The 25,183-nt window shown below is 40.1% G+C and overlaps 1 protein-coding gene across 1 annotated transcript in view; it reads left to right on the forward strand.

Annotated features, from left to right (window-relative positions):
* Tph2 (tryptophan hydroxylase 2) overlaps window positions 1-20,981 on the forward strand; it is a 95,712-nt gene extending 74,731 nt beyond the window's left edge. The window contains exons 9-11 of the mRNA XM_003476021.5: window positions 11,220-11,315; window positions 19,818-19,951; window positions 20,077-20,981. Of these exons, the coding sequence (XP_003476069.1) occupies window positions 11,220-11,315; window positions 19,818-19,951; window positions 20,077-20,251 (405 nt within the window). The 3' untranslated portion in view covers window positions 20,252-20,981. The remainder of the gene's footprint in view (window positions 1-11,219; window positions 11,316-19,817; window positions 19,952-20,076) is intronic.
* The last annotated feature ends 4,202 nt before the right edge of the window (window positions 20,982-25,183 follow it).

Below are 25,183 nucleotides of genomic sequence, written 5' to 3' on the forward strand. Positions count from 1 at the left end.
TGACCCTCTGGAGGCAATGGTGACTACCTACAGCTCACTTGGAAGTCAGTAAAACCCTCATTTTTCATATTAGCATTGGAGAGCTGACCTTTAAAATCGCCACATCTGGGGAGAATGTGTGATTTGATGCAGAACATTTCAGGGCAGGCCCGAAGATGGATGACTGAGAATGTGCTCATCAACTCATCAGTTTTTTCCCCTTCAAGGAGCCCAAAACTGCTTAGGTTATAAACGTTTGTTTTTGGACATTTCCACGCTGATAGCATTTGCTTAAGTAGGTCTTCTATGCAGGGTGGATTAAGCACATATATAAATGAAATGCTGATCTATGCACCTGGTATGAAATTGGGGTGTATGTGTGTGTGCACTTGCGGGTATGTGTGTGTGTGTCCACAGTGAAGTTTTGCCATTTCAAGGTAGCTAGTGGTATAATAAGTTCAGCAAAAGGTTGTTTGAAGAAAGATGGGATCGCTTTAAAAGAAGAGCCTTGCTCTGAATTGCTTTGTTATGGAGATGTTACACTGAGGTTTTTGCTTTGGCATCTAGGGTCCAAGGAGTAATACTGCTGCATATACAATGAGCCTTTGATCTGAGAAACTCAAAATACCTGCCGTTCTAGAAGGTATAAAGAGAAGCCTATTTGTATTCATACTGCCTTTTAAAAAGAGTCATGGAATTTGGGGGAAAACAGAATTGAATAGATGGACATCTTACAGATTCATCTCCAGGAGAAAATAGATCTGGCTGATGTCGTGTGTCATCATCTGCTAAGTGAAGGTCTGGGTGGTGGTGCTGATAGAAATTCCTCATAACTGTTAATTTCAAGCAGCCCAGCTATAAGCCACTCTGGTGCTTGAATTTGTTGCATCACAAACTGCTGAATATCCTGACAAAGCATAGTTAGCATTTTGCCTGGCCAGGCTTTAGTTGGATATAGCCTTTGGAAATAGCAAATTACAAAAGTTTTCCCCTGACATTTTTGGATGAGGATCCAGATGTCAGAATCAATGAGTTTTCAGAGTGACTACTTGTAATGAGGAGGCCAGCAGTCACTTAATCACAAGGCTGCTGTGATTAGGACACAGGTTCCTTGGACATAGCTGCTAACAGTCCATCCACACGCCTGAAGGCTCACAGGCACGGGGTTTGGCTGGGACAAGGAAGCAGAACCCCCTCCTTACTGCCACTGAGGGGCATTGGAGCATGCAGTGGGGTCAGAGAACAGGTCCATTTCTGAGCCTGTTAGCAAAACCTGTTGGGGGCTGCCATTGGAGGAGTTGCCATCTTTTCAAAGTCTACTAGTAGAGAAAAACTGGCTGAGATCAGTGACTACTGATCCAGGTTGGCATTATCTCTATTGGCATGAACTACTGGGAAACTCTGCTAGCTTTGTCCCTCTTTCCTTTCTTTTCTCTTTTCCTCTGTCCTTTTCTCCTCTCAGCTCTTTCTCCTTCTTCTTTCTTCAATCCTTTTCTTCCTTCCTTTATTACATGTTTGCTAAGCACCAGCTACATGTCAGGCAGGGTGATAAGAGACCAGACATCAAACAGCAACAGTAACAGCAAAAAAACAATTCAGACATTGTTTCTGATTTCAGGATGCTCAGTGTATGGTGTAGGGGAGGAGACAGAAGACTGGAGATTCCAGCTGGAATCCACAAGTGCTGTGGATGTAAGGAGAGCCGCCCAACCCGGGAGACAGGCAGGAATTAGACAAAGGGGCCAGGTGATGACAGTATTGCAGCAGAGAGAATATAGGTGTAAACGCCTAGACAGAAGAAAACAAGATTAGCTTGTGCGGTTGGCACAATTTCCCTGCAGGAGGACAATGGGGGGAAGGAGGGCTGAGAGCATCTTCTCCAAGGACAAGGTCATGCAGGGTCTTTCTTGCCATATGAAGACATTTGGACTTCAGTATAGGGTAAAGGGACAGGGCAAGTTGTAAGTGGTCTACTTTATGACCATTGTGACCTGACATCATTGTATGGTGTAGGGGAGGAGACAGAAGACTGGAGATTCCAGCTGGAATCCACAAGTGCTGTGGATGTAAGGAGAGCCCTGAAGATGGGGGCTTAGGTGGATCTTGTGAGAGTTTGAAGTGGGCCAGTTGCTTAGGTGTCACTATAGACTACATGGCACTCCTGTTACTCAATGAAGTGGGGGACAATATGGTGGACATTTCTTTCTTCTGTTTCAATTTGGAAAGTGCCTTTAAAGTCTGATGTGGGAACAGTGAATGTTAAGTGGTAATAACTCAGGTGGCCTGCTTTGGTGCTGAAATGCTTCCAGAGAGAGTGAAGAAGGGGCAATAACATGGCAGTGGCCGGAGGGTACCTAAAAATCATTCATTTATTCCTGAAAGCAACCAAAACGATACGAGAAGCCATAGTTAAGAAACAGAAAAATTCTAACACAGAGCTGCTGAAAATTGCCTATGTCGACGTATTCTTCAATAAAAGCTGTTTTCTGCTGACGTTTTCTTTCCCCTATGAATGATCCTCTTATATTTGATGATCAATTTTCCACAAGGTTTGCCATAATGCTTCCTCAGAGCTCAGGATTTTACATTTTAATTCATTTGATGGCTGTTTGGAACCTAAGACAATGTATGCTGCTTTTATAATTCAGGGTCATTGTTTTCTAGCTGACAAGATGTTACACAAATCCCAACCCTTCTCTTTGCCTTTTCTTATGTTTCTTTGTTTTGACTTAAAGAGAGCTGTTGGCAAAACGCGTCGTTTCTATTTGGTCAAGTGGAGCCTGATTTGGACACATTACCATCTGGCTCACCTTGGCTTTTGGAGGGTGCACATTCTGGGTCCCCTTAACCCTTTCCCTCATGCATCAGCCTGGAGCCAGGAACTGCATCACTCTTTCCAGTGACTGCTTTTCCTGCAGCCCATCTAGGATCCGTTCATCTTTCACAATGCACCGCAGCTGCAAATCCTTCCTGCTCCCATGACAGAGAAGCAAACACAGTTTCCAGACGGAGTGAGAAGTTTGTGGTAGGATTAGTAGAGTTTTATTTTTTTCTTTATTATCATCCCAACCATACGATACTTTTCTTGGTATACTATCTCTACATTTATAATCTCAAATAAAGTGTAGCATAGTTGGATTTAACAATATATATGTATATTTTGGGTATAAGGATTGAACCCAGGACCTGCGTGTGCTAAGCATGTGCTCTTCCACTGAGCTATACTTCCTGCTTCCAAAAAAAAAAAAAAAAATACAGTTTTTAAAATGTGGTTTTTGACTGTAGAGAACTATGGTGAGTTTTATTTAGAGGCTCAAAGAGAGACTCTAAGACTTGAAATCCATGCTTAACTCTAGTTCCCATATAAAGGCATTTGGCCAGATGGAATCTACACAGACTGTGCCCCAGTCTGTGAACAACGGAACACTGACTTCCTTTTGCTGAGGCAGGCGGGTTCAAGCCCAGCATGAGTGGTCTGTGATGACAGAGCCTCTGTGGCCCTAGGATGTCAAGGACCACGTTGGTGGGGGCCAGGACACTGGACCAGCTCTCATGTTGCCCAGCTGTTTCTCTAATTTCCACAGTCATACAGAATCAACCTAGGACTGAATAATACAGCAGGAAGACACGCCCTTTCCATTATCTCCTGAAGCTCTGACCCAGAGAATTTTCCCCCTGAGGAGCCCTAGCTCTGCAGATAAGAGCATTACCATAGTCACTGACACCCTGGTGTGATCTGGCTTTACATGTGACTCTTGGGGAAATTTAAATGGCTGAAGAAACAACAAACACCAGTGCCTGGCTGGAAATTTCCTGTAGGTGAGTGACAGGTGTTTCTAGGTGGGGCATTTCAGGGTCAGGGAGACCTCCATGGCTTAAACAACATAGACTCTATTTTCATATTTGTTTCTCAGTGTTTATTTTTATTTCTACTCCAAAGCTTCCTGTGCAGCTACCAGGCATCATTCATGATCCAATCCTATTATCATCTGCAATTTAATCAAGATTGAGGCATCTTGGCTAAAGGTAGAAAAGCACTTGCTTCTTGTAAACTGAAATTCTAACATATCTGAAATTCAAACTAGCAGCTGAGGATGAGTGGAAGTGGGGAGCGTGGAAGGGGACCTTTTCAACAACCTTGCGAGCGTATACTTTGACTTGTCGGTTGCTGGAAGCAAGATGGAAAAATCTTCACAAAAACTCTATGAAAAGAAGGCTGTGAGAAAGAAACCCTTTCATATGTTGTTATCTGAGCTGACCAGAGCTGCAGACCCCTGGTGACAGAATATCTTTGAGTGGCATTCTTCCCCTTGGGGATTCATCCTTTTGTTAGGACAGCACATCTAATAGAACAGATGCTTGTTAACCTTGTGTCAGGGCATTGTCCCGGAGGCCCCAGCTCTGCAGGCAGGGAGCCTTTATTTGCAGGATCCTGTTGCAGTAGTGGTGGTGGAGGGAGGTGGAAGACAATCTAGAAGTCAGCTGGGAAAGATCAGGTTGCCAGGAGCATCTGATGAGTGTGCGGTTAGCTATCTACACTGCTTCTGAAACTATCGTAACGTTCTGCACAAGTGCACTTAGTAATAAAGAAAGAATGGTGGGTTTGGTGCTAGCAATGCGTTTGAGTCCCAAATCTGCCAACCATGAGCCGTGGACCTGGGAAATCACTTGACCTTTGAGTCTCAGTCTTCACCACTCTGCAATGGAAAGAATGACTGCTGTGTGTGCTTCACAAGTGTGTAGAAGGACACTGTGTTAAACCAGCAGGCCTCCTCCTTGATGGGTTTCCCTATGAACTTATGTGTTAGGATCATTGATAAATTCTGTTGCTCAGTGTTAACTTCAAGTATGGAAACATTTGGTTATTTACCCAAGCACCAAATATGTATTTCTGTGCCTTTTGAGTTTTTAAAGTATATTTTTTTGTTCTCCTCTTGTGGGTTTGGGAGCTTTATAACTAACCTCTGTTAGAGCACACTATACATGATCTAAATACAAGCACAATGCATTCTCTTTTAAGTACATCAAGTTTAGCGCTTAACTTTTTGTATGCCTGGGTATTTCTGTCAGTGTTCTTCCAAGCTCTTTTTGCCAACTTCTTGCCTCCTGCATGTGTGCTGCATAGGTGGATAATAGAATTCTAAGAGTGGAATGATACATGTGATTGATTAAAGATACGTGCTACCAATATGCAAGATCAAGCTTGTAGGAAAGGTGATAGAGAAAATATATCATTCACTCAGGCATTTATTAAATGTAAATCTATTACTTGGAAAACGTAAAGTAAGTCAGCTACTTCAGTTTCCTCCGAGAAGTTTGCAGGTTCCTGTCGGGGTCGCTCCCGGCCGGCAGGAAAGACACACGACAAAGTCTGGCGGTGTGCAACCTTGCCTTTATTTGTCTCCGCGTGGGCCCCGCGAGGCCTCCTCTCTGCCACCAGCCCTTTCTCGCCGGTGGACTTTCTCTATCTCTCTCGTGCTTCTTCCTCGTGGCGGGAGAGGCATTCACTTTTATAGGGTAACAGTGGCCAATCAGTTCAAAGCGCGCGATGCGGGCTGACTGGCTAACATCAGTTGTTGCTAGGCAGACTATCTTACAGAGCGGGTTGTTTAAGTCGCCAGGGCAATCAGGGGGCAGGAAGCAGGCGCCAACTTGGCTCACTCGATGGGAGGGGTAATTTAGCTCAGGCTCCACTCCCACCCACAGGCCCTACGTCCGCCAAGTAAGGCGACCGGTGTCGGCCGCGGCTCCCAACAGGTTCCACGTTAATCTGATTAATGAATATAGAAGGCCTCTCAGAAAGGGGTCGTGTAATTATTTCAAGAAATGCAGTGGCGTTGAGAAATTGGAAGCAAAAGGACCCTTCACTAGGGAAACTGGAGCAGTACCTTTTTATTTATTTGAGCTCCTTGAAAAAGAAGGATATCTTCTTAACTGCAGTATGTGACTGTACAAGAGCTTCTTCCGGTACCTAACACCAAACAGAAGAAGAAGATCTCTTGGAGTGTTTCTGTGCATCGCTACACGGGGCTACTTCGTTGTGTACCTTGGTTGAGAGATTGGTGTAGTACCAGTAGTGATCTGAAGATGGCAGCATTGGGCGACCTATCTGTTTCCCACACTCTTCCCCGCGCTCTATTCCCAGCCCTGTTTGGATTTCAGAGTCACTCAGACTTTCTTCTGCTTAATGAGTGTGTAAATGTAAATGACTCTGCTTTTCTTCTGTGGAAGAGGTCTGATCTATCATTCCTGTTTTGGTTTTCAGTTAATGACTGTGTGTAATTATACTCAAATAGAATATTTATAAATAATTATATATTATTAGTGGCATGTAAAATTTGGAATTCAGGAACATTAGTGTTGATGAAAGATACCCTTCAATTTGTGAAGTGTTGGTCTTCGTATTATTGTCTGTTTCTGTTTAAAGGATATTAGTGACCAAGAATTGGCAATTCTCTTTTGTAGATGTTTTTCCAAAGGAAGACTCAGGATTTTTTTCCACTTTTTATTTTTATTTTTTAATAATAGGATATTTGCTTGGCAAATCTCTAGGGGATATGTTATAGATCCACATCTGGAGAGTTCTCTGAGGAAAATAAATGTTATTTTCTAAAATTTCAAGAAGCAATTAGGTATCCTTGAGCTGTGCAAGGTCTTCAGGGGGTCATCAAGCTCAACTCCAAACCAGACAGTAACTGTGGCATCTCCCCCTCCTCCGATTAGTGACTGAATTGGGGTTTTTACCAGTGTCTGTAATTCAAATATTGCCAGTACTTAAGTTTCAGATGCAATTTGCCATTTCTCATTGTCTGTCCCCCACATGTGAAGGTGCAAACACAAAACTGCCTTAAAGTGAGAGATCTAATTCTCAGAGGACAGCAGCCTGCAGAAGCAGCATCTAGGGGCTTTCTTTCCTTGATGGGTTCAGGAAGCCGAAGCAAAGGGTAGACAGGGAACAAGCAGATGGAGCTGGGTAAGTGCTGAGTTTTGGAAGGACTCCAGGTAAGGGAAGAGCCAGAGAGCATTCTGAGTCTTGGGAGACAGATGTACCATGACCTTTCTCTCTGAGGTCACCTGATTCTAGAAGCCTGTTAACTAAAGATACACCGGCAATAGATTTTGTTTTGAGTCCTTGGTTAAATTGATGTGAGCCTTTTAATTCCTCCTATAAAATAGGTTGAGAAGCAGTATTCACAGGAAGGGTGCAAATGGCACATCAGGTTTTCTCAGAGCTTGGTTTTGATTTAGATCATAACCATGACCATGCATTATGTATACATTGATGGAGCATAAGGAAATTTGAAAATGTGCTAAATAACTGACCTAAATACTCCCAAAGTTGGCTCGATATGTGTATTTTGGAAGCTTTTGAATATGAAAGCACTTTTTAAAAACATAAACTCTTCTGCATTCAGTGTTAAGGTGCCACGGCTACCCCGTCGTGTACTGTAAATGCATTAGAGCTTACAGAAGTCAGCCAAAAGCACGCTAAAATGATGCCACAAGATTCTAGTTTTCCTTTGTTTTAGATTTTTGTTTCACCATTATTTGCTTGTAAATAAAAATTGCACATCTACTAATTCAATATCTAGAAACCTTAAAGTGTGACAAACGTTGATGTAGAGCTGTTTAAAAGACTGAGTTCTAGATCTCCTACATATCACCATTTGGAACGGTCTTTGCTAAACCACTTCTCTTCCTGGACTTGAGTTTTCATTGTGGTCACAGAGGAGGACTGAGATCCCGCGCATCTTTTCTCCCGCGATTGTATGACTTCTTTTCTTCCGCGTGCCTTGGCTTGTGCGCACTTGTTTCCGAGGGCAGATTTAAGGGCTGTATTTTAGCTTTTCACCATACGTTCACGTCTCTCAGCAGTGTTTTTGCGTGAGGCCTCTTCCTCGAGCTTGGCTTCTCCCGGTGCCCTGGCACCTTGCCCACGCCTTGCTCCTGCCCATTTGCCTGCCGCGTCTGTGGTCCGGCTTCTCAGCTTCTGCAATCCCTTCCCCTTTCTCTCTTCCTTCCACCCATCCTCTCTCTCTCCCTCTCCTCCTTCCTCTGTTTCTTCCTTCCCTTCTTCCCTCTCCTTCCTTCTCTGGCTGCCTCCCTCCATCCCTCCTTCTCTGTCTCTGCATCTGCCCCTCTATCCACCTTCCTTCCTACCTTAGTTTTCTTTCTCCTCAGCTTCCCAGCTGCCGGTTTGCACCACCTGCCCGGGCATGATTCTTCGCAGCACCCCTACCATCCCTTAAAGCTGATTCAGACCATGTCTTTGTCGTGTCTCAAACTTTCTAGTGCTTCACTACTGCCCCTTGAGATGGAATTTGATTCCTGCCACAGGGCCTTTATACTTGCTATTCATTCTGATATGAACACTATTTTTCCTGTATCTTTGCACAACTGCCTTCTTTTGTTTTACTGAATGAAAAATTGCTTGAAAATTTTTTATTACTACATATTTGCAGCACATATTGTAAATTATTTGTGTGGATTTGGTGCATGCACACAACAAATCTCAATTCCTTTTTTATCCCTTTTTCCTCTCTTTTCTCCGTCTCTAGGACCCCTTCCCCTAAAAGAAAAATCTACCCCCTAGTTACCATTAATCTTTATTTTACTCTTCAACAGATTGTGGCTTAAATATTAAGTTTTCAGAGAGGACTCTTCTCACTTGATCACCTTGTCTAAAATAGTCACATCTTTTGCTTAATATTTGACACATTGCTCAGTTTTACTCATTGTAGAGCACATAGAACCTGAAATTATCTTGTCCATTTATCATTTTTATTATTACTGTTGTCTGTTTCATCCTGAAGCTTGTACCTTCACAGGATTAGGGGATATTTAGCTTTGTTTATTGCAGATCCTTGGCATCTAGAACAGCGTCTGGCACAAAATAGTTGCTCAACGACTGTTTGTAGAGATGGACATGGGGGCACAAGCCTGTAATCCTCAGGAGCCTGAGGCAGGAGGATCACCTCAAGTTTGAGGCCAGCCTGGACTACACAGTGACTTCAAAACCAGCCTGCACTACAAAGCAAGATACTGTCACAAAAAATAAAGAACAAAAAAGAGAGGGAAGAGTTGATAGAATAAATGAAGTAACAATCAGTAAATGGAGGGATGTCACAGTCAAGAAAACTGCACCCCAGTGAGCATATTGTAATATAACCAAGAAGTAAGGCACAGACTACAGTTCAGGCCGTTGGTATATTTTTTTCCTCCTGGTCATACACAGACAGATATAACTTATTCATTCACCCTTTTATTTATCTACCAAGTACTTACTGAGCTTTTGTTATGTTTCAGACAGTACCAGTTATTCTCAGTCAGGTGTGAGATTGTTCCCTGGGATCCTGTGTCAACACCTAGAGCCATTACGATTGTTGAAAGGGAGACAGGGCCCTACCAGCACCTGGAGAAGAGCAGCCAGAGATGCTAACCTCCCGAGCAGTATATATCATACAGAAAGAACCTGCACACTGTGTCAGAAAGTGGTATCCTGGAAAAGAATAGAGATGTGGAACAGAGTTGGAGGAGCAGGTGCAGTGGACTGTGATGTCGGTAGCATGGGCTATAATTTTAGCCTCCTCGGGAGGCAAATCATGAAAGGAAATTTTACCTCTGGAGGTTAGCTTCATGACCTGGAAATGACCAGTCCTTTGGGGCCAGCTCTGTGCTGCAGAGCATTGTACTGCTCATCTTCAGGAATCATCCTCACATTAAAAAATGAATAAAATCCTTCCGAGCCAAGGGACATCTTAACCTCCAAATAAAAATAGAACAAACTGCCATGGGCTAGAAATAATAATTATTTTCTGCCCCTTTTCAGGAGTGTTGAAATGCTCCTCTTTCTTGACACTTTAGTGCTCTGTCTTCACTAATGCAGGACAGTGTTAATTTGATGCAGTTTTTATTGCTCACTGTCAGCTTCTCACTTTTTTCTTCAAGTAAAAATAGTGTGATTCAATCCTTCTCAACAGCATTGTGAGTTTTGTTGGTTGTGCAGAGATTTCCCTGTCTGTCTAGGTTGATTTCTTAAATGCAACAGAAGCAATTGCAGATTTTAATATCTTGGGGAAGCTGTGGTAGTTGAAGCTGATAAAATTCAGGCCAGTGTAGATCCGAACATACATGCATTCATGCAAGCACCCATCCACCCACAAGTCCATACGTTTGTATGCATATGGATACATAGATATGCATTTAAAATTTTACTAAAATTACTAAAATTGTTGTTTGCCTAATTTTATAGGCATGTACTTATTTTCTTGATCTTTTTGTTTCCTACTATTTTTTTAAGCAAAAAAATGAGTATAGGTGTTTAATAAGTAAAATAAATTAAAATCCTACTCTAAACACTCTTATTCAATTAGTTAAAACTTCCTCTTTGGATTCCTTTGTGTCTTTTTCTGACTGTCTCACTGTGCATTCTCCACACATTCTTCTATACCAACTTATTCATTGCCAGAATAGGAAGATACTCAGTAACATAATGGTATCCTCAAGTATGGAGAGCACCGTTGATGATGAATCTCCTACACACTGTGCTGAGTCCCAGAGCCAGACACAAGCGGCTACACATTATATGCTTCTATTTATCTGGCATCCTAAAAGAGCCAAAGTGGTAGAGATGAGGTCAGAAAAGTATTGCTATGGACCAGGAGTTAGGAGAGACGTTAACATAAAGGGGCACTGACAGATTGGGGGTGGAGGGTGATGCTGTTTACTGAGCATCGGCACCTAGTAAGTACTCAACAAATGTTTGTCAAATGAATAAACAAATTATAAAAAGCAGCTTAGATGACTGAATTCCACCCTGTTTTTCCACATTTGCACAAACTTATTTATGTCACTGAAACATAATTTGGTTATATAGTATAGTATCTAGTATAGTGGTATGGTCTTATGGTGTTATCATTGTAACATATTCATTTCTAAATCTGTGCTTTTTACTTATTTATTTTTTTTGCAGAGGATAGGGCTTGAGCCATAGGATTTGTGAAGCCAGGAAGAATGAAATTTTTAACAGTTGATACGTTTCTCATATACCTTAGACTTAGGCAAGGATTACCAAGCAAGGGAATAGGATTCAAAGAACATTCTTGACTTAAACACATTTAACTTGATAATGTTTAAGGGATTGTACGCAGAGTAACATTGCATTCTGGGTGTCGTTTTATTATGCCTAAGAACTTATTGACCGCTTCATTGGATGTGTGGCCACATTTTGTTTCCTCCAGTGCTATTTCTTCACAATCGAGTTCGGCCTTTGTAAGCAAGAAGGACAGCTGCGAGCCTATGGAGCAGGACTGCTGTCCTCCATCGGAGAATTAAAGGTACGAAGCTGTGAATGAAAATATCCTTCCTGAGCAAACTGGTTCAAGGTCATGGGAAACTATTGATTTCTTTGTCCAGGCACTTCTTCTCACACATACCCCATACATATTTCATGGGGAGGACTTGGCACCTCAGATGTGGACGCTGACCTGACTTTTTTCACTTTTGAAAATGGGTCATGCCTTTCTGATTTTGTAGTGTGACTCAAATGGATGAGCAGCCATGTGCACAAATCAACAGGAATGACAAATGTATGCTCCAAGTTAGGTAACAAATGGGTGCCCTAAATTTAGTGCTGAATAGGGACGTGAAGCTAGCAGGGATCCTACTGATTGGAATTTACTTGTGGGGATGGTGGGGACCCTCTTGATCTCTGTCACCTTCATAGCTCCCATTGATTTCCTAGCAGCTACCTCCCAAAGGGAAGTGTGAGGTTGTTTCAACTTCTTCAAAATTCATGCATATTAAGCCAGTCGTGAACATACAAAATTTGAAAAAAACAAGCTAAATAAGTACATTGTCAAAGAGAGATCTAATGTATATGTTAATCATACCTAGAAAAAGTTATATTTTTTGCCTTAAAGTATAGTAAAATCACCATTTATTAAAAAATGACTGTCACCTTTAGTAATTTTAATATTCTGGTAATTTAAGAATTTTTATCTATACTCCACTAGAGAATGGAAAATTCTTGATGAATTTAGAATGCAGTGTGAGAATCAATCTAGAAATGGCACTGAAAATACTTTAATCTTTTTTGATTAGTTAGGATATGATCAGGATTATGGATTATTCTAGGGTTTTTATGTTGAGCCTTGATTATCCTTACATAATATAATTGGTAAGTATATTGTTATTGGAACTTTCTCATTGTTCTTGAAAGATGCAATTGCACTGTAATTTCATTGCTTGTTTTCTGACTCCATTTATGTATTTGCTCATGCCTCAAAAATGTGAGCACTTAAAATGTGCCATGTACTGTGCCAGACACTGGGGATGAAAAGAGAAATGGTAATGAGAAAGAATAAGAATAAAATAACAAAGCCTTAATAAAGTCTTAATATATCTTAATAAAGTTTTAAACAGACTTTGGAATTTTGGTCCCTGAGACATACTATCCCATTTAATATTCATTAATATCATTATCACAGATGAAAAAATTGAGGCATAAATATGAGAAGGGACTTTTTGAAGGGCACCCAGCTAATAAATCTTGGAGCTAGGCCTGAATGTGGGCAGTCTAGGTCTGCGGACCTGAGCTCTTAACCACTAGGCTATATAGCCTCAGATCGTTGCTATCCAGGAGCTGACGTCTTATGAAAAAGGCAAACACCTACTGGCTAATTAATAGGAAAATGTGACGAATGTGTGTGGTACATGTTAGGCCTCATCTTTTGATGAGAACACTGCTGTTCAAGCTGGTTCTTAAGGGACAAGAAGAATAAATAATGAAGGAATGGGAAGTGTAGGTCAGGGACAGCAGTGTGCCCCCCCTGGGCTCTGGTCCAAGGCTGGCCCATTCAGGGAATGAGCTGAGGCTCAGGATGACGGGAATAGAGAGCGACGGTCAACCCGACAGAAACCTGATGTAATGGGGTACATTTTTAAAAAATAAATTTTCAACCAAAAAATCCACTTGAGTTTATTCTCGGTAAAGTCTACAGTAATAACATGATGTCATATCCCCCTAGGACTGAGCACTCTGTAGAGTGCTTTGATTTCCCTGAAAGGGGGCTTGCCAGAAAGCAATGAAGCTCTTGGGCTACATCTATTTACATTCTCCTCAGGTGGTTTTTACGTTAGACCAGAAACAAATCTCTCTCATGGTCCCCAACTTTTGACAGGGTCTTCTGACTGGTTAATGAGGCATGTGTAGGCAGCACTGGGGTGAATCTGTTGTTTCTGCTCCTGTTTTTATAGACAGAATTGTCTAGAAATGGAAATCAGCCAGGAATATGTATACCGGAGGGGATTGTCCGCGGTGCGTCTCTGGTTCTGGTCCATCACCTCCTATCATTAGCATTCCTCCATTCTCAAATTCCACCACTCCAACATCGCTGTGATTGCTCCTTTATGCCATTGTGTCAATTTTGAAACTCATTCTATGAGAGATACTTCTTATTGTTTGCAGAGAGTTCATAATATCAGAAGATTTCCGTAGCACCATCCTCTGTCCCTTGCCTGTCCAGAGCCCTGTCACAGCTCTTTTGCATTAGTTTCTAACTTTTTAAAAGTACTTTTTTATTTTAAAGAGAACAAAACAAAACAAAACAGAACAAACAGAACAAAGCAGATCGGAACAGAACTACACAAGCAACGCAGTACTTCAAAACAAGAGAACAGGAAATCAACAGTGGCTACCATAATGTCTCTTTTCTTTGAAATAGTTGTCCATACCTTCACAAACAATAAATTCAAATAAAACAAAATAGTATAAAACCAATGAAAACAAAAGAAAGAAAACATTATAGGCCTTCAAAACCAGGCAATAGGAAAATCAACAATGTCTACTCTAATGCTTCTTGTTTTCTTCAAAATAGCTTCTAACTTTCACTTGAATGAATAAGTGATGGGTCTGAATGGGATAACTAACAACATTATCATAATTCCTTTGTGCACATGCTTGCAGTTTGGAATGCAGTTACCTTTTTTTTTTTGGTCTTTTTCGTATTTACCACTACCGGGGATCCAACTCAGGACTGCCTGCTTGCAAGGCAGGCACTTATGCCGCTGAGCTAAATCCCCAGCCCCCGCAGTTACCTTTTATAGTAAAATCTTTTATGCTGTTCCAGTTGCTGCTCTAATGTAGGACCAAGCTAAGTTACCGCGGCTTTGGTATGGCCTTTCTAACTTTTGCAGAAGTGTCCATGATTCATCTTCTCTCCCACAACCCAGTGCACATTCTAAAATTGGTGTTGTAAGAGGTTAAATTTTCTGAGGCATAGATGTTGCTCTTCAGAGTAGACCATGTGCTTCCAATGGGTGTATAATTTGTGTTCCTCTAATTTTGACAATGCTTGTTTTTAATCTTTGAAAACAGAAATCAAACAGATATAGCCAACATAAGTTTGATAACCATAAAAACTCTCCACGGTGGTCTCTTTTTCTTTTGTTTTCATACCTGTTATTGCCGAGAGAGCAGTTAATCATGAGGTACATCATCTGGCAAACTGATGATGAGAACGTTGAAAATCGGGTCATTGACGGCCATTTCCCTGTAAGCTAGCATGTGTCTTTATTACACACCTTGCTTCTCTCTACCGTGGCGCTGATCTAATCATATAAATCTGTCAATTTTTCATCTGTATTTTCTTGATCATTCATTGATTTTATTCAACAAACACAAAGTTCTAAGATTTCAAAGAATATGGAATATAGTTCTAAGAAAGGAATTTATGATGGAGCCTTTTTTGAACTCAGTCCTTTTAGAGAAGCAGCAGTAAAATTTGTCCTCATAAGATGATAAGGAAATGATTGCTAATCCATGAATTATCAGTCTAAAATTTTTATCCCACCAAAACAAAAGCAATTTCTGCTTCTTTTTCATGGATGAAGTAAAGTCTAGTTCTTTATTTCTATCAAACCAGGAATTAGATTTTTTTTCAGTAAGTAGTCTTAGTAATAGTTGCTGGAATATTATATATAAACATATCTGTTGTGCTTTTTAGATTTTGACAAGGCTGGTGCTTTAAACAAATGTAATTATTATTTTTTGCTTTAGTTTTAGGATGTCCTTGGACAGAGAATTTATTGTATTGCCCTTATATGTCCACTAATCAGCATTCTCTGAACAGCTTTCTATTTATTACAATCATTTGTATTTACTACCCCTTCCAGTGATGCTGGGAGGTGGTCAGAATTACTGCTCGGCTGTGCAGAAGAGCCTCAAGAGGCTTGCAGTTGCTCTGAGGTCATCGAGTAGGTCAGCAGTACTGCTGGAGTTAGGATGAATTGCTTCTGAGCCCCCACACATTTGCTCAGATTGTCCAGGCCTCTCTCTTCCCCTTCACTTTCACAAAACCAGCACTGCTAGTAACGACAAAGCAAGAGCTGGAGGACTGGGAGCTGGAAAGTGTTTTCAGCCTATTCAAGGTGCTTCTTGAAGCAGGATGTTCTCTTTCCATGCAGCTTATTCAAACTTGGCACCACTGATTAAAAAATAAGTGTGATGCTTCACTGCCCAAATCGGCAATGGAAATATTGGTGTTGTACATGGCTGAGTATGGGAGAGATGTTCAAAAATTATTATACACTCACACACGTAATGAGTATACACATAAACCAGTGCATAAATTTGTTGTTCTGATGTGGGAAGAGATGATTGCAGTGTGAGTGTATGAGTGTTTGCAAATTCTTATTTGGAATCTAGGGCCCAAACTACCTAGAAACCTGACTTCACACTTGAGTTTTCCCTTCCAACTTTAACTAGTTCTGATTTAGAGAGTGAAGATCACAGGGTTTACATCCAGAATAGCTGAGATAATAACGCTGTGTAATAGCAAAGGCAGGTGTTTGGGAGGCAAGCTGGTGGGCCGGGTAGGTGCTGTTGCAGTCTGTACCTCCTTGTAGCTGGGGCTGTGATTCTTCCTCTGAGGGCTTGAGGCTCTTGCAAGAGAAGGCCTGTATGCTTGGTAAAATCTGTGGCTGGACACATGTGTACACTAAACTTTCTCTCTGAACTGAATTAACAAGGAGAATTAAATCTGTTGAGCACTTTCTCTGCCAGGCACTTAGCATACACTACTTAATTTGATTCTGACTGCAATCACCAGTTATAGATGGACTTAGTCTTCCCATTTTCCAGGTGAAGGATAGACTTGTAGAGGTCAAGTAACTCACCCAACATCACATAGTGAGGAAGGGCAAGAGCCAGATTTGAACCTCAATGCTTTATCTTGAGGACTTGTACTCTGAATCATGTTACAATATTATCTATTAACAGTTGGGTTCTGGGAAATTTTAAGGCTGAAAAGAGGTCTTTACAGTTAAATGACTGGAATGGCAAATAAGTCTTAAAATGTCCACTAAAGTCAGTCAGTTTATAATGGGCTCCTGAATGGGGAAGGACAGCAAGGCCAACCCCAGGGCCAGGGACAAAGGGGGTGTAGTCAATTTATCTTGGCTGATGTGGAACGAGGGAGGGGTATCAGTGCTGCCATGTACAGACTTTATTAATATTGTATTAATGTTGTTTTTCAAGAAGATCTTTACAATTCATGTAGAACAATATTTTAAGTTTATCAAAGAGGAAACTGCAGCCCGATGTGAGGTAGTTTCATCCATTTGATGTCATATATCTAACCTCTGGGAGAGCAGTCTTAAGAGTTCAGATCTCCTGGTCCAGGTCTGTGCTCTTGTCTTTAGCAGGGGCAAATCCAAGCTGGAGTATTCAGATAGGAGACGGTGAATCTCAGGCATTCCTATGTTTCTGAAATGGCATTTGCATAAAAGACTGTCAAACAGATTCTTCCAGCCTTGTAAAACTTCTCTGCTGGAGGTTGGAGTAACTCTTGTAGACTTTAGGATTTCAGATGGCTAACATTTCAGGAAGGATTCATAAGAGTCTCACTGTGGACAGAAAGTATTTTGGGTCAGTGTTTATTGAGAAATCAGTCTAAAGCTGGAGAAGAAGGCACAAGAGGTGCTCCCCAAACTGAGGTAGCTTACCGAGACCCATGGAGAGGAGATGCAAAGCATAACATACGGTTTCTTTATTGAGCCTTGGGAACTTGAGAGATATGGATGCTATTTTATACCCCCTGGGCCATGTGTGGTATAAGAAATAGGAGACCTTGTGGGCAACATGGACATTCCTGGTAGTCATCACCCAAGTCAGCTTATCATCAGGTAAAAGAGACCATTTATAGGTGTAGGTGCCACCTGATTATGGTGTCTCATACTGGCAACCCCTCCAACCCCAGGCTCTTGTCACTCTCCAGGGTAGTCCATGGATACCATTCATAACCTGTACTCATTAATAGACAAGGAGTAGTAATAGTCCCATGGTCTGTGGGTGGAGAAGTCTTCAGCAGATAACCAGAGTGTACAACAGGCTCCTAATAATAAGCTGCTTATTTGAGAGCTTCAAACAATCAACTTCCAGTTTTTCCTTTGGATAGTGCATTAGGCAAATGTGATTGCTTCAAAGTATATGCTGTGGAGCCAGTGATTTTTCTTGAAGTCTTGAAGTTCGTGCCCTCTGGGCCTTTTATCGGTATACTGTAATCCCCTTTGCCTGCTAAATGACTAAATACAGTCATTTGGATTTCCAGTGGAATTGCCACCTGATTATTTCAGCTTCTGTAATTGCACACACACATTCCAGAAGCATCAGGTAGTGACTGCTGTGGTTGCTAATGTTCTATAAATCACTGGAGACCTACACAGATGAATTTGACTTCTTTTCTGTGAGTGTCCTTGACTTGGTGAAGAGTCTGGCTTAGTAAAGATGTCCCAGAAGAGCCATGGCTTAAACATTCTTACAACTGGCTTTGCTACAAGTCTGTGATCCTGAATGTAGGGCTGAGACAGTAGAAAGATTGAGGACACTGAGCTAGCCAGTGTCATTCTTTCTGTGCTCACTGATGAATGGGCAATTAGGAGAACACAGTATAGTTAAACATAACCACAGGTATGACTACAAAAAAGACAACTTCTAATTCTGAAAATCACAGTGAGTCAATAGGATGCTTTTCAGGATGTCAGTGCTTTGTAGAGGAACAATACCTCCCATTGAGGATATTTTATTTTTTGAAACTGTGAAGTTGTTTTTAAAATGTGGACAGAATTACTGGTCATGTGGAACGAAAATCCCCTATTGTTTGTAGTATTGTACCAAATCTAGCACAAATGTGTTTGCAAGTGTAGCAACCTTCTGCTTTATAATGAAGTTGTTCTCCAAAAAGAAAGTAAGTTCTTTCTAGGTGGGCTTCTGTATTCTGTGATTCACGTTTGCACTGATCTGGACAACAGACATTTGCAGGAAAGCACACCACGCACAGGGTGGAGCCGTGAGCCTCTTGTTTTATGCATCATTCTCTGGTTCTCAAATGCATGTTCAAACTTAGGCAACCAGAGCCATCTTCACACAGGGCTCTGAGTCATTCTCTGCATTTTGAAATTGTTGTAGGAATGTACTAAGAATATTGATTAGGAAAGAGTTTCCAGAAAAATTTCCAGGATATCCTAGCTACTAGAGATTGGGAGAGTAGAAAAATGTTTAGGGTGAAATCCAGTGGCTGGATTAGAGACTTTCTGGAGTCGTCCAGTCCAAACTTCTCATTTACAGTCCAGGGGGTGGAGGCCCAAAGGTAAATCATTCTCCAGGGTTACCCAGCTGGACAGCAGCGAGGCAGCCTGTTTCCTAACTCTTAGTTCCAGATAGATTCTGCTACCCCTTTTCCTTCTTTTGACTAATATATCCCTTAATTAAGAACAGAGTCCACAGGGGTATTTCTCAAAATATAGTTCATGAAAAATATAGTTCATGGCCGCTACATCAGAGGCACCTCAAGAGCCTTTAAAAATGCAGATTCAGGGGTTTTACCTAGACCTACTGAATGAAACTAAGACCTGGATATTTGTACTTCCATAAGTTTCTGATTAATTCTTACATTTAGGATATTTTAGACCCCTCTACTTAGGGTCTATACATAGGCTGGTAGCATGTGGCAGAAAATGAAAGCTAACATCACTTCACCTGTCTTAAAGATATAGTTGTTCATAGTTCCATGCTGTTCTCGGTGTCATTCATACAGTGAACTGAACAGAGTTAATTATGGTTCAGAAAAAAATTATGGCTCAGAGAGTAATTACACTGCTTTTCCTGTTTTTTTTTTTTTTTTAAAATGCCTGCTTCGGGTATAACTATTAATATTAGCTCTTTTTTCCAAACTGGCAATATTTATTCACTGTATATTGCTCTGCTGTACATGGTGGAAGGTAAATGAATGTTTTGCAAGCATCCTCAAATATACATGCCCACTGCAGCCTCTGTTGATACACAGTACCTGGCCTCAAAATGTCTTGCAATGAGTCCACAAATAGTTTAGTGAGACTCCCAATTACCTCTCCACGCAGGTGATTATTACTTCTGCCATTTAAATGAAATTTCAGTGGATTGCTTATAGCAATAAATTTAGGAACATATTTATGTGATCCCTGCTTCTATTCATAGGCAGAGACTTAAAATTCCATTTCTGTTGAGGCATAACTCTGAACTGCCCTTCAGTATGAGTTTGGCTGATAATAAATAAAATAACACTATAATCTTATTTCCCCTTCGGCAGTTAACAGATATCAAAAAGCAAAATAAACATACAAAATCCGCTACCACTCCATTTGCTCAGCACATGGAAGAGTTCTCTATTTCATGGCAGACTAGTAGCTGAGCAGTTCAGTAGGATTACTGAGCTCTCACACGCGCGTTGTAGGAATGTGATGTCATGGCTCTTTGGGAGTCTCATTATGGAGTTTAACGGGCTTTGTGGTATATTTTGCAGCATGCTCTTTCTGACAAAGCATGTGTGAAAGCCTTTGACCCAAAGACCACCTGCTTACAGGAATGCCTTATCACCACCTTCCAGGAAGCCTACTTTGTTTCAGAAAGTTTTGAAGAAGCCAAAGAAAAGATGAGGTAAACTTGCTTTTATCCATCTCTAGAAAATAACTTTTTATTTTCCTGGTTCTGCTTCCTTCCTTCTGTCTATTTCTTGTATCCGTGGGCGCTGATCATGTGTCCTATTTCTGTTCATTCTGCAGGGACTTTGCAAAGTCAATTAACCGTCCTTTCTCAGTATACTTCAATCCGTACACACAGAGTATTGAAATTCTGAAAGACACCAGAAGTATTGAAAACGTGGTGCAGGACCTCCGCAGTGATTTGAACACCGTGTGCGATGCCTTAAACAAAATGAATCAATATCTAGGAATTTGATGCCTGGAGCCAGTGTCGTTGTCAGCATCTTCTTTTGGAGGTCTTAGTAGCAGTTTGGTCAATGTAATGTAACACCAATAACTTTCTGTGTCATAGCTTGGCTAGTAAGCATGCAATTCTGTATATCTATACCTACTTATAACTTAATGTGTTAATGTGTGATGTGCCATAAGGAAACCATGGCAGACAACCAGTCACTGTTTGAAAGACTATAATATGTTTAAATGTCTATGTCTGTTTGGCATTCCTGCTTAGTGCCCTTAACTGAACTGTTTCCTTAAAATTTATAAGTAGCACTCTTATGACTCAAGCTTATGACCTTGTCTTCTTTGGAGTGGAGTTTCTCTTTTGTGTCCATTAGATAAAATGAAAACAACATTGAAGTAGTTTCTATTTTCCGTAGTATCAGTGTTTTTGCCACATAATTTGAGATAAACCCAGAGTTATAGGAAACTTTCCATCACAATAACAAATGATTCAGTATTTTAACTCAGAAATGTGGTAACACAGTATTTGGAATGCTTCTAGGTTGAGTATTTATATAATGCAAGAAAAGAGAACATTTGGAATATAGGTTGCATTGACTTTGTGAAAAATAAGTTGTGGCAAGCTTCTTGGAAGTACTTTGGAAGATAATACTTGTGGTAAGAACACTAGGAAAGACCAAACAATGGGAAATAAGTCTTGTGACTATGAAGTTAATGCTGGAATAAAGTGAATTCTAATCTCAGGCGTTTGACTCATTTCTCTGATCAGAGGATAAGAATTGCATAGGGCTAAGTGATAATTTCTGATTTCAAATATATGTGGAAATTGAGTCATGGAGAAGTTAAGCGATTTCTCCAACATATCACAGTTAGTAGTGCACCAATGTTCACAGAACATTGCATTTTCATTTTGGATTGCTGGGAAGTTGCACGTAACTGTGCATGTGTAATGAGAGAAAGGAAACCAATGCCTGTCAAAACTAACATTTAGCACTAAGTAGGAATGGGTATGTGATCTTGGGTTGCCAACGGGACATATATTATTTTACCTCACACCCTTACACCAGACCAGATTTTTTGGAAACTATCAACTTTCTTGAACTTGGGCAATTTCAGGGCAAACATTTGTGATATAGCATGGATTTCTGGTGATCCTAGACATAAGAAGTAAAAATCAGGTATCTGAGTGCACAAGAAACTGCTGGATGAATGAGTTCATGTCGTCTCCTGCATCCCTCAGCACACGCAACTTGTGTTCCCTTGATTCTGTTTTTGGTAAGTAGTACAGGGTGTTTTGGAATGGGAGGAGGAAGAGACAAGAAGTAAAGAAGAAAAAGCTGACAAAGTGACTTTTAAATTAACAATTCCAAAATACTTGCTTGAGCAAATTCCAAGGATATTTCCTTAATACGAAATCACACATAATTCCAATTACACATAATTATTCATATTCTTCCATCGGGGCCCATGGTGGGTCAGAAATCTTTAGCCTAAAAACATGCAGAAGAAACATGAGAAAGAGCTCAAATACACACCAGGAAGAGGTCAAGTTAAAATGAAGGTTCAGAGGTTTGGAAATTGGTTATCTTAATTATTTACTGAGACTTTGATTTCTGAAACATTTCTTACAGCAACTGAATCCTTGAGAGGGCGTTTAATGGATAGTGTGAGTGTTCTGAAATTTAAATGCTACTCTAGGTGAAGGGGATAGTGCCTTGAAAAATTACTAGTGATAGAGAAATGGTGGGCAGGCCACATCAAATTAAAAAGATGTAGAATGATTAAGCAGTTGCTGTTTTAATAGTTTTGGAGAACTACAAATATATACTTTCTTATGTCTTGCTTTGCTAGATCTATATGACTCTGAATATTTACTTGCAAACAATAATTCAGATTAATAGTGTAGCACAATAAATCTTCAAATTTTCAGATCAAGTTGCTGAATTTTCTTGGAGAATAAAATTTGCTAAGAAATCTTCAATGTATGCCTTCTCTGTAGTTTCCATAATTTGTGTTGCTTTTAATACACATCCTATAGAATTCTTTTTTTTTCTTTCATTTGCTAAAGCAACCATAGCTAACCTTACAAGGTTAGCTCCATGAAAGGATAACTTCTTAGGTAAATACACTTATGGGAGAATTATGTTTAATTGTAAACAAATCTCCTGGACAAAAATAACATTTGAACTGTATTATGCTTGGCTTATTGTGAAATCTTCAGGTTTCTTAAATGTGAAAAAATATCTATTTTGCTTGAAAAATAGACGAGCTGTAAAAGTAGATGGGCTTTCCCACAGAGCTTAGATAGGTCTCATACAAGGAAGAGGAATTACTTGATTCTTTTTAGATCTATTCTTCTTTCACAGTGGCAGTAAGTGTGGTTTTCACCCTGTGAAACAATGAAACCACGGTTTTCATTTGTTGTGAGCATTTAACATGCAAATGCCATTACAGTTAATGTTGGGAAAAATCCTATAAAATTTAATAGCCATCATAGGAAATGTGTTGGCAGAAAAAGTCCTCCAACAGAAATAGTGCAACAAAATGATCACAGTCAGCTTCTTGTCATAACTGATACCTGCTCAATATAACCATTTGTCTCAATTATGTCTTATGACTTAAAACTAGATTAACTTGATGTAGGGGCAATTATAAGTTTAAAGACCCGTGCTCACTGTCATCTCACTGTGAGTGGTTACTCTATGTTGGCTTTGCTGCTGACTTCTATAATTAGCTAATCAGAGGTCAATGCAGAGTTCCTAGCAAAATCAAATTTCTTATCCATCACATTTTGCAAAACATAGATAAAATTTGATTAGTCCAGGTTCACATTTGAAGCCTTCTCTGTGTGTTGTGAATTAGGGTCAGGCATCTAATCTGTTTTTGAGAGATTAGGTTGATATAATGAAAGCATAATGGTTTATAAATTACATATGGGGAAATTTGACCCATTTATTTTTTAGTATATCATTGGTAAGGATCTTCAGACTTGGGTTTCTTGTGTACACTTATTTATTTATTGTGTAATTAGAAACTATACTTTATAAGGACAGCATATCTGTGTTTGTCTTGCTTGCACACAGTGAATGAGTCTGAGCTTAATGAATGTAAAATATTCCAATGTTTACCAACATGAAAAGTCTAAACAAGATGAGAAACAATGTGCTTTAAAGTGGAAGTAAACAGAAATTCAGTTTCATTTTCAAATAGAGTCATGGCTCACATCATCTCATTTTCTTCATTTGAGCAGGAAAACATTAACACCAGATGTAGTTGTCCTCCAATTCATTTGATCTAATTTTCAGCTTCTAAAGAACCAAGCACTGATGCTTATTCTCATGAACCTTGTCTTACTTATAATGAAAAAGAAAACAGCCTAGAGTTTTCTGATGTGCCTGAGTTTTGTTTTGCTTTTTTTTCCTTTAATTTTCAAAATTGTTCTCTTATTTTTGAAAATGATTCTTATGCACAATGTTGTGTTATGGGAAGAGTCAAGGGAATTTACAGTGGAAACTGCTGCTTCTAATATTAGATTTGAATGTTTCAAAATAAAGCAGTTCTGGAACATGAAATAGTGATTCTGTATCATGTTATTGGGGCTTCAAAACATTCGTTCAGTTTAGGACATTATCAAGCCCTGCTCTAGAACTTGAGGTTGTGGTAGTGGCTACCACAGAAGAGGTTTATGCCCACCTCGAATTAGCATTCCAGCGGAGGAGATATGGGCAAAAGGAAAACTCAGACTATTTTAAATGACAATGAGTTTTAAGAAGAAAGTAATTAAGATGACTTGATAAAGATTAATGGGAGGGTGAAGTAAGGTGGTTTGGATGACTTTTCTTAGATAGTATTTGACCAAGAATCATGGGATGAGAGGAATCCAGGTATGGAGAGGGCTGTGAAGAGTATTCCTGGAAAAGGTAACAGCAAGACCAAAAAGGCTGTAAGGCAGAAATATGTGATGTACCTGAGGAAGTCATAGATGGTTAGTGGGCTGGAGTAGCATGATACATGGAAGCACGGGAAGCAAGGTGAAAAGACACAGATTCCATAAGGGACCAGACTTATTCCAAATGCAAGGGAAAGTCATAAGGATGTCTCAAGGGAGGCAGTGATAAAACCCGAATTACATTTTCAGGAGCTTACTGAAGCTACTGTGCAAAAATGCATTGTAGGGAGGTGGGGAGTGGCTGGGAGAGGGCATAAGAATCCAAGCAATAAAACTAATTAGGACAATGTTAGGGATATTGCAATGTCTGATTGACTTATGCTGGAGATTATTAAAAATTATTGTAATTAAATAAATTATAAATTTAAGTGAATGGATTTGTACGAAAAGCTGAAAGACTAAGGGAAACAAGGATTCGCAGGACATGAATTGATACTCGTTTAACTGGAAAAGCAGTCATTTAATGAGATCCTGTGTGTTTTGAAAATATTTTAAACTTCTTTGATAAACAGAATCATGTTAAAGTTTCCTTGGCTAGCTCTTAAGGAAGAAAATATAGACTGGAAAGCAAATACGATTTGTTTTCCTTATGACTCAGAGATATTAATATAGGAACCAAAATGAAGTGCAAAGAAAATGAAGAAATGGCATATTGCTGGTGAATGTTATAGTGCTGATATCTAGAGTAATTCAGGATAAAAAATCCTCCTCACCTCCAGGCAAATTAAGTAGTGTTATTCACTGTTTCCTGGGCCGTTTCTGTGATAACAGGCCACATGAATGTAACGACTGCTTGCTGCCTCTCATCTCCCCAAATGCATATTTCTGATATCCTGGAAAAGACTCACTTGCTGTAATTTCTTCCTCTCTCCAAGAAGGATGGCCCTAGTGCAGCAGCTGGAAGCGTGTCTCCCCTTTTGGTAAGACTGCGGTGAGCCTGATGTTCAACCCAAGGGCATCTGTGGCTATGGTGCCTGCGAACAGCATTCTCATAAT

The sequence above is a fragment of the Cavia porcellus genome, unplaced genomic scaffold (assembly GCF_034190915.1).
Source record: "Cavia porcellus strain 051 isolate PalLab524CR breed Dunkin Hartley unplaced genomic scaffold, mCavPor4.1 scaffold_8, whole genome shotgun sequence".
Lineage (NCBI taxonomy): Eukaryota > Metazoa > Chordata > Mammalia > Rodentia > Caviidae > Cavia > Cavia porcellus.